Source organism: Cheilinus undulatus, linkage group 3 (assembly GCF_018320785.1).
Source record: "Cheilinus undulatus linkage group 3, ASM1832078v1, whole genome shotgun sequence".
Taxonomy (NCBI): domain Eukaryota; kingdom Metazoa; phylum Chordata; class Actinopteri; order Labriformes; family Labridae; genus Cheilinus; species Cheilinus undulatus.
The window spans coordinates 35,395,548-35,413,537 of record NC_054867.1 but is presented as its reverse complement, the minus strand read 5'-3'; the positions used below and the strand labels follow the sequence as shown (position 1 = coordinate 35,413,537).

General features: G+C 36.2%; 1 protein-coding gene across 1 annotated transcript; it reads left to right on the top strand.

Annotated features, from left to right (window-relative positions):
• Nucleotides 1-3,580: 3,580 nt before the first annotated feature.
• prxl2b (peroxiredoxin like 2B) lies at nt 3,581-13,135 on the top strand. The gene is made up of 7 exons (XM_041778799.1): nt 3,581-3,765; nt 4,179-4,383; nt 4,959-5,010; nt 5,290-5,353; nt 5,468-5,543; nt 7,381-7,499; nt 12,802-13,135. Exons 1-7 carry the CDS (start codon nt 3,703-3,705, stop codon nt 12,826-12,828), a joined length of 606 nt encoding a protein of 201 aa, XP_041634733.1. The 5' UTR covers nt 3,581-3,702; the 3' UTR covers nt 12,829-13,135.
• Nucleotides 13,136-17,990: the final 4,855 nt, after the last annotated feature.

The window sequence follows — 17,990 nt, the reverse complement described above, 5'->3', positions numbered from 1 at the left end:
CCTCCTCTCCCCCTTCGACTCTTCCTCCCGGTCTCTCCCGTGACGTCACGCCCCTCCCTGCAACATCAGCACCGCGGACTGTGTACCTATACACACAGTATGCATCCTGTACTCCTGTAGTCTTCTCCTTCAAGCACTCTATTTCAAACGGTTTGTGATGACATTATTGTTTTATAGCTAATGAATATGCTCCATCTGTGAGTGTGCGTAAGATGCATTTAACATACCTTATACATTGAATGCCTTCTTTTTACTCAATCTTCTTATACCCAGGCAAAGATGAAAGAAAGTACTCGACTATTGCACTCAAGTAAAAGTACAGTTAATCTTGTAAAAAAATTACTTAAGTAAAAGTGAAAGTACTTATCTTTAACTACTCAAGTAAAAAATATTCAACTTAAAGTTCAGTAAGTGCTCAGTAGCTACTGAGTTGTACAGCAAAATATCATCAAATATTATCTGTCTTTACTGGAAAGAATAACAAGAGAATAGATCCCCAACCAGGTTGTTCAGGTAAAGTTACACCTCTATAATAAAATAAAATACACAGCACAATTCGTAGTGTTAATTGAACTGATAAAGAGTTGAATTCAACACTTTAAAATGGCATATATTGGTCTGCACTACATATTAAAGCTGGGAAATTAATTGATATTTGGATTAAATCTAAATGTGTATGACTGCGATTTTCAGTGGGCAGAAATGTAATATTTCTTTAATCTGAAATGTCAAAATACCATTTTAATATATTTTTGCAACAAAGATATGTTCATTATGCAAACATTCAATTGTCATATTCTTTTATGAAAAAAACATACTTTTACATGTTTTTCATTATCAAAATGAGAATGACATAATAATGTTCACACAATGATCATTCCCTGAAGTACAACTATTCATAACGAATTTTCAATAAAATAACTCCAGTTGAGGTTTAAGTATACAATTTAAATAAAAATATTGCTTATTAAATCACAATTGCAATGTTGGGGGAAAGATTGCGCAGATTATTTTCTCAAATCATTCTACTACATGTAGCCAACCTAAACTTTGAAAGTGTTAAATATAACAGAGGTGCTGTGACTATATATATATATATATATATATATATATATATAGACTATATATCCTTCAGGGACATCAAAAGTCACAGGTGGAACTCTAACTCAGCGGATCGCTTTACTTTATGGTGCAAATATAACTCACATCAAAAACAACAATACATCAGAAACATGACCTAAACCCCCCCCCAGCAGAAATCACTGTACAACAGGCAACATTCAACACATCTAAACAGTCTATCCACACACACAGATTTGAATTTGCAGTTGTCATAGTTTGATCAATTGGCCCCTTACAGAGTTTAATTACTATTGGTGGATCGACACTGTCAATTAGCTCCAACACTAAAGACCATTTCACTCAGAATGGAGTTAAAATGGCATTTTGGGAGTTAAAATCAACTTTTAAATGTTTAACTCTGATATCCGTTTTTTAGCTGTGTGCAACAGCTGTTTTGGGATATGATGTAAAAATCATTCTCTCTCTACGTGCTTATGTGTAATCAACAGAGGTGGATAAAAGTGCATTAATAAAACTTAAGAAGAATAAAACGTATTGATTTCAAAATGTACTCAAAAGTACAAGTACAACCCCTGTACCCAGGTTGGTCAATATTTACTAACTTTGTTGTTCAGTTAGAAATATTCAAATTCTCTCAGTTTATTCTTAAACTGTAAAAAAAAAAAAAAAAAAAAAAAAAACACCAAATGTTATACCGCTTTTCTTTCTGGTGAAATGGGCTACAGAGTAAATCTTTTAAAATACAATTTTAAAGCTACTGTGAACTTTTACATATTTACAAAATAGAGTGATATTAATGCCAGTGTCTCTCTGTGTGGACTGCAAAAGTATACAAAACCATCAGCAACAACAACAATAACTTTCATGCAGATTTATTTTTAACACTCAAAAATTAAACATAGTGTGGGGGTAGGTGTCAAACATGCAGAAACAGCCTTTGTTTCGTTTTCACTGCAAATATTCAAATGAAGTGATGTGTTTGCATAAAGACAGCAGGATGGGACTTACAGGTGCACCTAGAAATTAGAATATCATGAAAAAGTTAAATGTTATTTAGTTCAAGAAGGGAAACTTCCATATATTCTAGATTCATAATTACAAAGTGAAATATTTCAACATATTCTTTTTGTTTTAATGTTGATGATTATAACTTACAGCTCACAAAAAAAAAACACTATTTCTAGATATTTGACTTTCACAAAACACCAGTCCAAAAGAGGATTTATAATACAGAAAGTTGATATTCAGAAAAACTATGCTCATTTATGGTGTAGAGAGTTGGAACTCCTTTTGCACACGTTACTGCATCTGCCACATGGCATGGAGCCAATCAGTCTGTGGCACTGCTGGGGAGTTATGAAGCCCAGGTTGCTCTGATGGCAGCCTTTAGCTCGTCTTTATTGTTGAATCTGGTGTCTCTCAACCTCCTCTTAAGCCCCAGAGATTCCCCGTGGTGTTCAGGGAAAAAATAGGCAGAATTTGGAAAAAAAAAAAAAAAAGGGGTTAAAGTAGCAACAACAGGCAGGAAAGTGGTGAAAAGCAGTTACTAGTGGCATAAATGGGTTAATAGAGGCAACAAATGGTAGGAAGTGTTAAAAAGGGTTAATACCAGCAAAAATGAGCAGAAACAGTGGTGGGAAGGTTTTAATAAGTGGCAAAAATAAGTTACAGGAGGCAAAATGGGTTTAAAGTGCCAAAACAGGTTGAAAGAAGCAAAAAATAGAAAGTTAAAAAAGGGTCAAACGTGGAAACATGAAGAAAAACTGGCAAAAAATTTTATAATGTGGCAAAAGTACACAGTAAATATTTATAGTGAGTGTATAGTACTATAGCTGTACGTGGCAAAATTGGTTGGAATTTTTTGCTAAAGGGGTTTAAAAGTGGCACAAATAAAATGTTTCAACATCAAAAACCCAACAATTGTTTGACACACTTTTCATGTCCACAATAAAGTACTTTGATCAAACAAACATACATTGATGGTATCAAATCACAACTAGAGAGGGCCTGTCCTCTTGGTTTGTCAGGGGTCCAAACAACTTAGTGGACAGGCTCAGTCATATTGTCATATACTAACAGCTATAAAGTAAATCAGCGCAGTCTATGAAGGCAGCTAACAAAGACAAGGTATTACCTTTGAGCTCAGCTATAAAACACCTTATGCAACAGTTGTGCAATATAACGCTTTTTTTTATTATAAAAACTTAATATTTTCTAATCGTATGCTCTGAGTCCTGTCAACAAAGGTTTCACATCCAGTTTAACGTCATGGGGGAAACTTGACGAGTACTGACCATAAAACAAAACCGATTTGTCTAATTACTGTAGAACATAATTTACTATCATCTGTATGAAATGTGCACGTGCTCAAGGTGGCCCTTCAGAAGCTACGCCTCGATTTTAAGCAGGGTGCGCTGTGATTGGCGGATTTTTCAGCGCCAAAATATTCTGATTGGACGTCATCGTTTGGTGGGCGTATCAGGATATGGTTGTTTTGCAACTGGCTGTGCGGGCGTTACTCAAACACATTTGTATAAGATTTTATAGACTTCCATTGAATGTCTGAGTCATTTGTAACTTTCTCGGCAGCTTACGGTACGTGTGTCTCTCTCGTTAAAAATGACAAACGTCGACCTCGCCCAAGTTGGAAAAAACTTGTTGAAAAGCGGTGAAACTGGAGAGGTAATAACTTTATTATTACATGTACAAATTTTAAGCGAAAGAGCTAGAGGCATATCTTTTAACATTCGTATCGCTGACATATGAATTCGGGTTGATATTTAAGCAGCTTTAGTCTGATAATGCTTCCTACTGTGAGGTTGACATATTCCCCTCAGAGGTGTGTGTTCCCTGCTGAGGCCTAAATATTGTATTTAACCTGTAATTAGCTCTCTGCATTTAAATAGCTGCTGTTAAATGAAGCCCCCAGGGTGACGTTAGGATGACCTTCAGGGAAGTAATGTGACTATGAATCATGATACTGCTGTTTTTGGCTCCATGACTAAAGATTACATTGTATTTTGGATCTATCTACTAATAAGCCTTTCCCATATGTTACCTGTTTTATGATCTCATCCCGAGTCTTTCCCTTTCAGAATGTGGAGCTTCAGTCTCTGTGGCAGGATCAGCCAGTGGTCTTCTTCTTCCTGCGCAGGTTTGGCTGTCAGGTGTGTCGGTGGACTGCATCAGAGGTCAGCAAACTAGAGCCAGACCTAAGGGCCAGTGGGGTAGCCCTGGTAGGTGTTGGACCAGAAGAGTTTGGATTAAAGGAGTTCAAGGATGGAGGCTTTTTCAAAGGATGTAAGCTGTTCTCACTCATCAAGTACAGTTGCAGGTCTTTTCCTTTAGTTGTGTTCACCGATTTAATTCTCTGAATTGAACAGTATGTGCTGCATTAACAGAAATAAACAAGAAAATAACACCAACAAATCTTCATACATGGCTTCTTTCCAAAGGCCTTAATCGGATAAAGTAAACCTATTGTAACTCTACAACCTTAATTGGTCATTTTTTGTTTTGTATAGCTGGTCATTGTGTAATATGAGCAGAAACTTTTTCTAAGAAAAAAATAACCAAACAGCAAGACCAAAATGCAATCTGTCATGTGTTTCACGAACTGTGCCTCAAAAAGTAAACTAACCTACATTACTTTTCTTGTATGAGACTAGTTGTAGTAAAGTAATACCAGAAACTTGCTTGTCCTCTCCCCCTAACTTTGGAAAGAAGTACATTTATGACACGTTGGAAATAAAACAAAATCACTAATATTTTACTTAGTTCAAACTCTGATGCAAAGCCCTTATTATGACTGTTTACTCTCGCTGGCTTGTCATTTTGTTTAGTTATAAATAATCAAAATTCACCTTCTCTTTTAGCCATTTATGTCGATGAACAAAAGAAAACCTACAAGGATTTAGGCTTCAAGAGGTGAGTGCAGAAAATCTAAAATGCATATTAATTTCACATGCAACAATTTTGCTTTAATATTATAAAAATGAATATTTCAAACTTCTAAGAAGTAGCTGACTAATGTGCTAGTTGCGCAAAATAAATAAATCCAGCTCCCTTTAGATTACAAATTACGAATTGTTCTTAAGCAAATAATACAACCTGTATTAGTTCCAGCATTTCAAATATGAGGATTAGATGCAATAGATTAGCTCTCCTTAAATCTTATACTGAAAAACTGTGCCTTTTCAAATTCAGGTACACAGCTATTAGTGTGCTGCCTGCTGCTATCGGGAAGAAAGTTCGAGAAGTAGCTGCCAAGGTAGGTAACTCAAGCATATGGGCAATGATTTTTATGTTAATAGGCTTTATTTAGCCACTGAGATGAAGAGTAGCACACTAGACTCTGACTGTGTGTTTCTTCTGCTGTTTTCAGGCCAAAGCTGATGGCATCCAGGGCAACTTCTCTGGGGATCTACTCCAAAGTGGAGGCATGCTTATTGTAGCCAAAGGTACATTCAATACACACAAGAGGAGAGTATTAGTTAGGTTCTCTTCCCTATTTAAACTTGCACAAAACTCCAGAAATGTTTACAAATTGACCTGGATGAGCTGCATGTGCTAACGCAAACAGACAAATGCTTCACCCCTGAAATTTTCCTACTAGCCCTCGAGTGTTTGCTCCTCTCCCACCCTCCCTTACCTGACAGGCAAACTGCTGGAAAATGTCCTGCTTAGAAGACTAGTGTAAACAAGAAGTCAGGAAATTGTCTGAGTAGGTTGCATGTGTGAAAATGGCCTAGTTGAATGGACACATTAACACATTAATTACCTTGTAGTCCAGTATCAGTAATGGTTGAGTTTGCCCTGTTAATTTGATATGAAGAAATAAACTGCATTTTTCATTTTGTCCTGTAGAGAGCACTGTTGCATCACATTTTTGAAATGGTGCTAAAAGTTCTCAGGGATCTTTTCAAACTACTCTCACTACATTGAGTATAATAAATCTGGGCAAAAGTAAATTTAACTTAATTTAATCTTTGATATCAACAATAAAAATCCATGTTTTTAGCTTGACATAAGTAGATCTAATTCTGTTGTCAGTTTCTTTTGTTAAAAGTACAAAACACTGTGAATTTTTTCCTAAACAAGAATAATTTAGGTAATGTAAGCCAATCTTCCAAAATGTATCCACATAAATAAGCCTGACTTTTTTACCTTTACTCAGTTTCATTCGGTTTTTCAAAACTACAAACTACAAACTAACTAAATAAACTACATTATCCATGAATAAATGCCCCTTGTGGTGTATTGTGGATATTGCAAATTGGTGATAAATGCCTTTTCTAACAATCAGGAATAGATGAACTGCTTTTTTTTTTTTTAATCAAGTTAAGTCTTGTTGAATGTACTTGAAAATGTAAGTAGATTTCACTTCGATTTTTTTGTTCTTGAACTAGTTTTAGAAAGATTAATCTGGCTAATCCACAAAAAACAAATTGATGCAAAAAGTTGCCTAGGTTTTTCTAAGTAGATTGGGCAGAATATTTTCATCAGTGTCGGTATTTTACACAGTTTATGGCTTTTCTTTCCTCTTTATGTTTTCTTTCTACAACGTCTAAAGTTTTTAGACTTGCAACTTCCTTTGGATTATTGATTCTTTAAAGGGTATTTAAAATTCTTAAATCTGATTTTAAAAGTGTGTGAACCCTGGTGTCATCTTTTGTACTTTTCAGCACACACAAGCAATAAATGATTCCAAATTAAAACAAACACAAACACAATATCAGATAGATTAAACCAGGGATGAACCATTAAAAAAACCTAATAGTAATTATTTTGACTCTTATTGCAAATTTGATACGAATTGTTGTATTGAAGGGAATTACCGTTTTTATGTGACTCTCGTTTTTTTAAAGAAAACAGGCAATAATAATGAAAGGAGGATTTATTGCTAACTGTTAAAAAATACACTTGAATGTTTGCAATGATATGTAGAGCATAACATCTCTGCTGCAGAAAAGGTAGTTCTAAACTGGATTTTTACACACATTTAAATGTAGATAAATATTGCACCTTCTGCAAATTAAAAACCTTACAGTAAAACATAACTGCAATTTATTGATAATTTAAATTGATTGCTCATCCTTAGTTCTCACCCATCACTGTTTCTCTGTTGCCTCTACACATTTGAAGGAAGGATTAGTTATGTGAAAATGAGGGGCACATCCCATGTGAAGAAGCTGTTGTCCTCAGGGATGCCCCCCCCCGTTTTCCAAATCTAAATGGAGGCATATAAATGGGGATAAGGTTCTTACTCAGTGTTTCCATTCTGGTGTATTTTCAAAGGTGGGGAAAAGGTGTTGCTACACTTTGTCCAGGAATCACCTGGAGACTACGTACCTCTGGAGGATATTTCCAATGCTTTGACTATCTCCACCACAGCAAAAGCAGGAGAAAAGCCGGTGGTAAGACGTCCCATAACAAAAGATAGTATCTGTCTTTACATACTATTAGGATTATCTTCCTTTTCCTCACACTTTTTTCTTCACGTGTCCTTTTAAACTCCTTTTATGTTGTTTCGTGAAGAGTCAAGTAAAATAGAAGAAAATGTTATCTCTGGGTTTACTGAAGCACACTGGACTGATGTTTTTCCAGTAGATTTTGTTTTACGTCAGTAGCAGCCCACACAGCATCTCGTTCAAAGACAATTTCACACTTATTACTCCATCTTCATGGTCTGTTAGTGTCTCAATTCAGCCCCGAAAAACAGTTTGAACTTCAGCAATGATCTCAGTCTGTAAATAATTATATTTAAAAATTCTCGGCAACACAAACAAAGAAGTTATTAAACATATACCATTTAATTCCTCTGAGGCAAATCAGGATTTAAAAGTTTGACTAGTTGCAGTATAAGTTGGAAACATATCGGCAGCCTTTCCCACAAGTTATGAAACGTTTGCTCATGTTATTGTAGCACAAAAATAATCAAAAGTCCAACATGTTGTGCCTGAAGAAAAGAGAAAAACAAGTGCTAAGGTCTGATTACTCATTTGGACAGAAAATAACACTCTTTATGAAAATAAATGATTAATTTAAGACTTTAGCTTTAAAATTCTTTCTTCTTCTGCCAAGATTTTGACAAAAAATGCATTATGCTTTTACAGGAATATGAAACTACTACCTTGCTGCTGCAAGTGTAACCTTGCACAAAAATTGAAATGAGATTATAACTAAACGGCTTAAAATTCTGCCTAACTGTAGCTAAAGTTCACTCATTCAGGTGTCATTATATTTTTTGTTTAACCAGTTAAAAACGCACCCCTCTGGCTTTTTCACAAACAACACTAAAGTAACTGTTGTGTTCATTTTAAACATAAGCTTTGCTGCAGGGGGCTTTGTAACTGTCAGATTCTGGGCTAACTTTTGCCGTTGTTTGCAATCTTCATGCTAAGTCCTCGCTTGTTCTTTTTTTAATCAAAGAATGAGTGGAAATCAACACAATGGTACAGAAAACATAATGAACCAAATACATTATGTGATCGCATTAGTAACAATATTAAAACTGCCAGTTCTTTTACAGTCAGTGTTCCTGAATATTTCCAGCAGCACTTTCACATCTGCAACTTCACACGGAATTTTTTCCAGGGGCCTGGGAGGAAGTACTCCTACTAAAATTGGGGTGAAAAAATTTGCTGTCTCAATCTCACCCTGGAAAATATATTTTTTTGGGATATTCTGTGGATACAGCACCATACACCATAAGGTGTAATATTTTTTTAGTCAGGACAAAGATATTTAAAAATGCAAAATCATTTTTTATCATTCAGAATGTCTTGTGTTATTAGGGCTTACCTGTGTTATCAAAATAAAATGGGAAGAGTCACATTAATGCACAAAAGCCTGTTAATATGCCAGATTGTAGCCTTAAGCCAATTTCCATCCATCTATTCTGCTGGCAGGCTGATAGTGCATAATAAATGTACATCGAATCTTAAAAAGCACAGTTAGCACAACTAGCTGAAACCAAACATAATTAACTGTACATTAGTTTACAGATATCCATATAATAATCCATGTTTTTTAGACTCATTTTTAGGCGTTATGCAGCTAGGATAGCTGGGGGGGGGGGTTCCCAGCAACTTTTGGCCAGGACACTCTTGTAAATGAGATTCTTGATCTCAATGAGGTTCTCCTGGATAAATAAATTTAAATAAATAGTGCGTTGAGGACTCCAGCCTCCAACAGTTCCTATTTATTAAATGAAACCTGTTGAAGTTTGAATCTTGGATAAAACAAAACGTATGACTGACAACAGAGATAGGACAAAAAAAAAAAAGAAAAAAAACATTTTACATGCCATTTCCCAACGATAACATGTAAATGAAGCAATCTTCCCCTGCAGGCCACAAGCAAAGCATAATAATATTTCTCTCTCTGGTGGGAAAACAAGAAAAATCTTCAGGAAGAGATTAAGTGCTGGGAACCACAGGTCAATTGGGTCTTTTATAACATTTCATCGATGGAGGCTCAGAGAGAACTCAGCTTGAGACAAGAGAAAAATATGCACGTCATTAGCAGATGAAAAGGAGACGCCTTCACAAAAATCACTTGAGTTAAATAAAGATGGCTTCCGTTTGATGTGTGGAGGTGGTGCCAACCCATGTAGGACTTTGTACATCGTACAGTTAAAACCTTTGAAATGATTGAACTTCATCAGTTTGTACTGAAGAAAATGTTACTGATTCAGAACAATTGTCTTGTCTAATATTTTCAAATGCTTTCTTGTACAGAAACTCAGTCTCAGTTTGTGATGATAATGATGTTGTTCATGTTTTTTTTTTAGAATAATAAGGAAAGTGAGGATTTTGATATTCACCCAGGAGTAGCTTTTTGGTCTTCATCAATTCAGGAGTTTCTTTTTACCTTTATAAATAGACAGAATTTTACCTCAGACAAAAGACAACAGAAAAAAGGAGTTTGCACTTGAGAACACCAAACAAATTACAAGACAGCAAAAGCAAAGCACAGAGGGTGTCCAAACATTTGCTTAAGCAGCATTGTCCTTCAACATGAATGAAACAAACACACAGTATCTTACTCTCAAGGAGAAATGAGTCACATTGTTGACTCGGATTGTGTGATCACAACTTAGAATGGGATATCCGCTCACACCAAAAAGCACATTCAAAGAGAAATTCCTTGTGAACATTATCACTGGCCTTATGTTTCTAGTCCAGAGCTTTTATTAGTTTTGTCCTGTGATCATCAGGGCGTTCAGCATGTCCATGACATCAAGAACAACATCTGCCCTGCAGCTCTGTTGCTTGCGTCAAAATACAGCGTTTCAGAGATGTTGCATCGTATACAAGAGGCTGAAGATCAACAGAGCAGCTAAGGAACAGACTGAGCCTTGTTTTTTCAAACAGGTCAAAATGTGACAATAAAAAAAGTCACAAGCAGCCTGTTGTGCTTATCAGACCTAGATACAGTACCTATAAAAAATACTATTCACCCCCTTGGATGTCTTACCATTTTATTGATTTTATAATCCAATCATGGGCTATATAATTAAGTTTTTTTTTTCAAATAAAAAATACAATAAAACTTTTAATGTCAAAATGAAAACAGATCTCTGCAAAGTAATGTCAATTTAATAAAAATATGTCATGTAAAATAAGTGAGTGTATAGTCCAGCCATAAATACTCTATTGGCCTAGAGTCTGTCACTCCAGAACATTCACCTTGTTGTCTTTAAACCATTTCTGTGTAGCTTTCATGATAGGCCTCAGGTCATTGTCTTGCTGGGAAATCATCTTCTCTCAAGCTGTAGCTCATTTGCAGAATGAATAAGATTATCCTCCATGATATTCATTTATTTTACCCCCTACCTTTACAAACCTTCCGGGGCCGGCTGACAAGACATATCCCCACAGCATGATGCTGCCACCACCGTGCTTCACAGTGGGGGTGGTTTTTGTGGTAATGTGTAGTGTTTGGTGTCTGGCAAACATATTGGCTTTTCTGATGGCTAAAAAGCACCATTTTGGACTCATCAGTCCAAAGAGCTTTCTTCCACTTGACTATGGAGTCTCCCACATGCCTTTTGGTGAAGTCTAATCAAGATTTTGAGTTTTCTTCAACAGTGGCTTTCGCTTTGCTAATCTCCCATAATCTCTGACTGGTGAAGAACCTGGGCAACAGTTTTTGTATGCAGAGTCTCTCCCATCTCAGCTGCTGAAGCTCATAACTCCTTCAGAGTAGTCATAGGTGTCTTGGTGGCCTTTTTCACTAGTCTTATTGTTGCACAGTCACTCGATTGGGGGGGGAACAGCCTGATCTAGGCAGATTTACACATGTGCCATATTCATTCAATATCTTCTTGATGGATTCAACTGAACTCTGGCAGATGTTCAGTGTCTTGGATTTTTTTGTATCATCCCCTGACTTACTTTTCAGTAACCTTCGACCTTTCAATAACCTCTGAGATGCTTGGAGTGTTCTTTTGTCCTCCATGGTGTAATGGTAGCCAGGAATACTGATTAACCAGTGACTGGACCTTCCAGACATAGGCGTCTCTTTACTACAATCACTCGAGACACATTCACTGCACTCAGGTGATCCCCATTTCACTAATTGTGAGACTATTAGCAGCAATTGGCTGATTACTTTTTAGAAATCTGTTTTGATATACATATATTTTTTTTTGTCACAAAAGCCATGATTGATTTATAAAATCAACACTAACCATCCAAGGGGGTAAATACTTTTTATTGGCATTATAGTTTTTCTGGTCTGTTTCATTTGCAGTATGTTTCAGATGTTTTGTTTGTTATGGATGTTTGCTTTGAAGTTGCAACATTTCTAAATATGTTGACTTTTATAATATATGTTGCCATTCACCATCATTTGTCCTTGTTTGCCAACGTAGAGAGGTTGTCACATTTCGGAGGCAAGAAACAGATGTTCTTTTCGACCTATACTTGTGTAATGTTTATCAAATAAACACAGTCTGTCGAACTTTAATAAGCAGAAATACAAAAGTTAAATTTGTATGAAAATATTGACAACAATTACATTAACAAAAAATCCTATGATATACTTAACTAGCAAGCCAAAAATACACACTATCTCTGTCAGTTTGACACATAATCTCATATGAATAATCTGATCAAGCAGCTCATATGCACACATAACATCTGAAAACCTCATCAAGAATCGAGGGTATGAAACACTGCTGAGTGAGTTTTTAAGATGCTAAAAACATCTAGGATGGCAAACAGAATATGAGGTTGGACAGCTCTGTTTTAGTAGATACTTGTTAGGCTTTAAGCAAGAAATGAATAAACACGTTTCCATCTAAGTTCACAAGACAGATTAGTTCTTGTCTGTCTGTATGCACCCTATGTGCCCTCTGCATTTATAACACCTCTGGGGTTATGGAGGTTTGAATCTATTTTTTAAATGTGAGAGAAACCATTTCCCTTCCGAAAGGTGAACTTGCTCAAAGTTTAAATCCCTGTCAGCTGTATTGGAGGTATTGACATTAAGGATTAATGGTTGGTGTTTTTAAATCAGCATGCATTTGTAAAGGATTAGTTGCCTGATCATTTGACTTATCTACTCATCTTTTCTGTCAGACATTATCCATATTGGCTTTTTGCTAAACTGTAACTTCATTGAACAAATGACTCTTATGCTTGTAAATCCATGTTGAAACACCATAAATTGGTCACTGTTGATGTTAAATCCTTGTGCTTTTTCCTGCAGTGCAATGATGATGTCTGTACGCGATGAAGAAGGAGCTGCCTATCAGACACACCGACAGGCTGAAATGGAAATTGAAAAAGCGCAGTGACTCCAAATGCAACAGTGAACTCACGAATGTTTGCCAAAATTCTTAACTGCTTGATACTCCTTTTTTACTCTTATTAATATATTATATTCTGTAAAAGCTATAGTGACCTCCCTCTTTAATTGTTATAAGTTAATTATGATGAATTATGATTGTTTTTTACTAGCTTTTTATGAATATACCTCTATTGCACTCGCAGTTTCTGATTTGAAATAATTATGTTGTATTAAAGTGAAAACTAACACATTGCATCAGGCAGTGAGCAGAGTCTTGACTGAATGGAGTTTTAATGAAGGCAAGTAGATATCACTGTCAGATTAAGTCAAGGTTGTGTTGTGGACAACGGTCAAATTTCTATCAAGGATTACACAGTACCATTAAAGTGTTTATGATACCATTCAACAAATCACATATGTATACATCAATGTTTACTCCTCATCAGTGTGATATTATAGAAGGAAGTAAAGAGTTGGAGATGTGCCTGAAGCCTGGTAAACAGCTGTAGTACATCGTACTGTCATGGCCCAAATTATGAAGATGTATGAATGAATTTTAGGTCTGTTAAAATCAGAACAGATGATGAATTAACAGATCATCCACATACTGTGTTCAGCAGTGAAGAAATGAGCTGCTCACACCAAATTGATTTTTAACACAGCTGCATTTCAGCTGTAATAATTGGCATTATATTCAGGGTTCATGTGGAGATTTACTGGCTTTTGGAGCCAGCCTCTAGTACAGTGGTTCTCAACTGGTGGGCCAGGACTCAGGGTTGTGGAGCCCTTTTCAGTGGGTCACAAATGGGTTTCTGGAAGCAAAAAATGTTCAAAAAAGTCCATGAAACTTTTAAAACGACTGTTTTGTCCTTTCTCTTTGATTTGCCACTTGTTTTGACTTCATAAGGTCCAAACAAAATTTGGGTCGCACTGTGTCATTGAAGAGTTGATGGTGAGTCCCCAGGCTTGACTTTTTGAGAACCACTGCTCTAGTGGAAACTTGAGAAGCTGCAGTTTTTGTTTTTTGTTTTGTTTTTTGTTTTTTGTTTTTTTGCAGATTGCAATGACTGAATTTTTCAGTACCAGGGATCCCTGCTTGGTAGAATCTTGTTGTGCTTTTTTTGTGTGAATTGTTTTTTTTGCACAGCAGCACAGGGATTAGCACTGTTGCCTCACAGCAAGAAGGTCCCTGGTTCGCTTCCCGGTTGGGGCCTTTCTTAGGGCCCTATAAAAATCTGTTTTGTTTTTTTTTTCCAAATTCCTTTTTTTTCTGTTTTAATCTTTTGGAATTCCGTTTTTTAACATTTCCATAAATTTTACCATAAAGAAAGAGTGTCTTGTTTACATAAATGAATAAAATTTTCACTAATTAAATAGAAATAACCTTAAATTTATTAGAAAAGGGGCCACAATTGGCCCAGGAGCCACAGTTTTCATAACCCTGATATAAAATAAATACAACCAGTTAGATATTTCCAACACTTTAAGACACATCCACATGTATAATCATACTGGGTCCTAACTGATGTTTATAATGTAAATTAAGAAATCCTTCTGTTCTCTCAAACACAGAGTGATAGACTTAATAAGAAGGCTACATTAAATTTAAATGGTTAAAAGTAAACCTGTTACCTAAACTTTTCTTTATTCTCACAGTCTGTGACAGTCCATGCAGTTTGATGCTGCATTGTGTTTTACTACTGACTGTAAAGGTTCTCTACTCATCTCTCTCCATACATTGCTGTCTGTCCGTCTGCCTCATATCAGACCACTACGTTAATGCAGACACGCGTTGGCTCATGAAGCAACCAAAGTGAACTGAAGTATCTACGGGAGGAATTATTAAGCTAATTGTTACTCGAATATAACATCATTTAGACAACTTTCTTGAGTCCGACTGAATCGAGTTTATAAAAGTTTAACTTTTATAAATTCTAGATTCATCTCATACAAAGTGACACATTCAAGACTTTTTTGTTTTAATCTTGACCTTACAGCTCACAAAACTCTATCTAAAAATATGAGAATACAGTGGAAAAGTCTAACTGACAAAGGTCTCCTGAGCCCTCATTCTGTCATTCTGGTTCAGCACCTGCAGTCATGGGGAAGACCGCTGTCAAGCCAGTCCTGAACCACAGACAGTGCTATCAGCACCTCACCTGGACCATTGTTCAGTAGTTCAAAGTCCTCTTTTCAGATGAAATTAAATTCTGAATTTCATTTGGAAATTAAGGTCCCATAATCTGGCGAAGGCTCAGAGAGGCACAGAATCCAAGGTGCTTGAAGTCCACACACAATCAGTAATGGTTTTAGGTGCCATGTCTTCTGCTGCTGTTGGTCCACTGTGCTATATCAAGTCCAGAGTCAACACTGTCAGCCACCTACCAGGAGATTTTAGAGTACTTAATGCTCCAATGTGCTGAGAAGCTTTATGGCAATACCGATTTCTTTTTCAAAGCAGGACTAGGTACCTTTCCTCAGTAAGCCAAAACTACCAAAAACTGGTTACTGGCCATGGTATTACTGTGCTTGATTAGCCAGCCAAATGGTCTGACCTGAAACCCATGGAGAATCTCTGGGGAGATGTGAAGAGGAAGATGAGAGACCGGACTCAACAAGACAGAAGAGCTGAAGGCTGCTTCAAAGCAACAGACTGACTGGCTCCGAAACACACCCCATAGATGCAGTAATTTATCTAAACTAAGCTCTAAGCAATCACTGAGTTGATATATTAGCATAATTTTACGGAAGCTCAACATACCTACACTGTAAATAATTTTTTTGGACTAAAGTTACATGATATTCTAATATTTTGAAATAGTGGATTTTAGATTTTTTTGAGCTGTATGCTGTAATCAAGATCAAAACAAAAAAAAGTCTTGTGTCACTTTGTATAAGATGTATCTAGCATATACGACAATTTCTCTTCTTGATGTATCACAAGAATAAATGAACTTTTTCATGATATTCTAATCTTTTTAGATGCACCTGTAAGCCTTATGAGGATACCTGCAGACAGGCATTATTCCCAGTTATGTCTGGGTAAAAAACAACAACATAATTAATTTACAACCCTTAGTGAATGAAAAACTATGTTTCACTTACTGTTGTGCTGGTGTATGAATTAATGAGGTTAAAGTACATTACAAGAAGAGAGATGAGGTTTTAACAGTAGAGACAGTCACTTTAATGGCAATCTAGATAATTACATAGCAGCAGAAACATTCATAAAACATCTTAGACATCTGAATTCTTGCAAAGCAACAATGTTATAAATATTCATGTAGATAAATAAAATCCTCTGATGAGTATACAGATAGACATGTTGATATATTACAAAAATGTATTTGTTCTTGGCTCTTTAATTTCTAAACACAAATTCACCCGATGTGACGCTAGAACTAAGGCAAGAAAAAGAAGCTCTCTTTCTTCATATGTAAATACTGCATTATAGAACATCGAGTATCTACAATAAACCGTGATTATACTGTTCCCATTTGTGTTTGGTTAACTGTTTTTATTTTTCTTCTTCCACTTTGAATAAAAATAGACAAAATAAACAACAGTCAAAGCTTCAGCTGTTCCCCTTTAAACAGCAGCCCTGTGTGGCACCATACCTAATGATTTATCCTCCAGCATGCCTTTGTACCAGACATGATACATGCGCCTAGTTGTTCAAAAGACTTTGACATTTGAAGAAATACACTAGCTCACTTATTCGGAAAGAGAAAGTCATAGGATTGTTCCCACTGTCGTGTGTCAGGAAATTATAACACTGGAGGGTATTTAGCTTACCTTTGCTCCTCCTAGTTCACACAGATTTCTACTAAACCCCAATTCATGTCCAGCCAGTCACAAGAGTTGATCTAAAATGAAACAGGTCTCATCCCAGCTGTTGTATTTCAAACATCTAGATCAGGGGTTTAGAGTCTAAACTCATCAGTTTTGGTTTTTAAAAGGATTCAAGCTATGCATGATTAGGGGCTGACATTTTAATTTCTTATATTCTTGTTTAAATAACTCTTTAACTCCCCTGGCTTCTTGTAAATCCTTTGGTTTGAGATGTTTTAATAGCCTTGCATATATCTGTGTTGTAATGATTTGTTTTCTGTCTTTTAATTGGCTGACCCTCAGTTATCTCCTGAGTATAAATAAAGGTCAAATTAACATAACTATAAGCAAGTGGTGTAGACTCTCCTCAGCTTGCTCACTGCTTTTCCAGCTTCTGAAGTCTGAGGCTTTGTTGTCAATATGGCAGTCGCTAAAGTCCCCTCCAGTAACTTAATGGCTGACGTTACTTGGGCCTGATCCTATATCTTCTACAGTCTTGATGACTTCTGGGACTTTTGCAGTCAGCATCAAGCAGATGCTAAGGGGATGGCAGGTGTTTGCACTCCTGCAGTGGGTTAATTTTTTAAATCAGAGGTTACCACTTGGTTGGAACAAACTATGTAGCTATTCCATCAACTGCTGCATCACAGATTTTAAGGATCTGATCAGATGGTTGGTTAACATCCATATTCAGTTTGGTCTGTTCCGCTTGGAAATCAAAAATAAACTGGGAAGTCCAATGAAAGCTTTTTCAGAACATCAGCCCCTCAAAATGATGTATTTCAAGATTTTGTAAGAATTTAACTTGGACATAAAGGTTGATTTAGGTGTGGACGAAGTCGTGGTAGCATATATTGCGCAGAGTAACTTAAACTACTTAATGTTAAGCTAGTGTAACCGACTAGCTGACCTAACCTTAATCTTACCTAACCTAATTTAACCTAACCTGACCTAACCTAGCCTAACCTAATCTGACCTAACCTAATGTTACCATACCTAGCCCAAGCTAACCTATCCTGACCTGACGTCACATAGCCTAGGAGCCTAACCTAATCTATCCTCACCTAATCAAACCTTGCTTAACCTTGCCTAGCCTAACCTAACCTAACATAACCTGACCTAACCTGACAAAATGTTACCTCGCCTTGTCTAACCTAACCTGACCTAACCTAAATTAATCTAATCTAACCTAGCCTAACCTAATGTTTCCTTACCTTGTCTAACCAGACCTAACCTAACCTAATGTAACCTTATATAACCTATCATAACCTAACCTA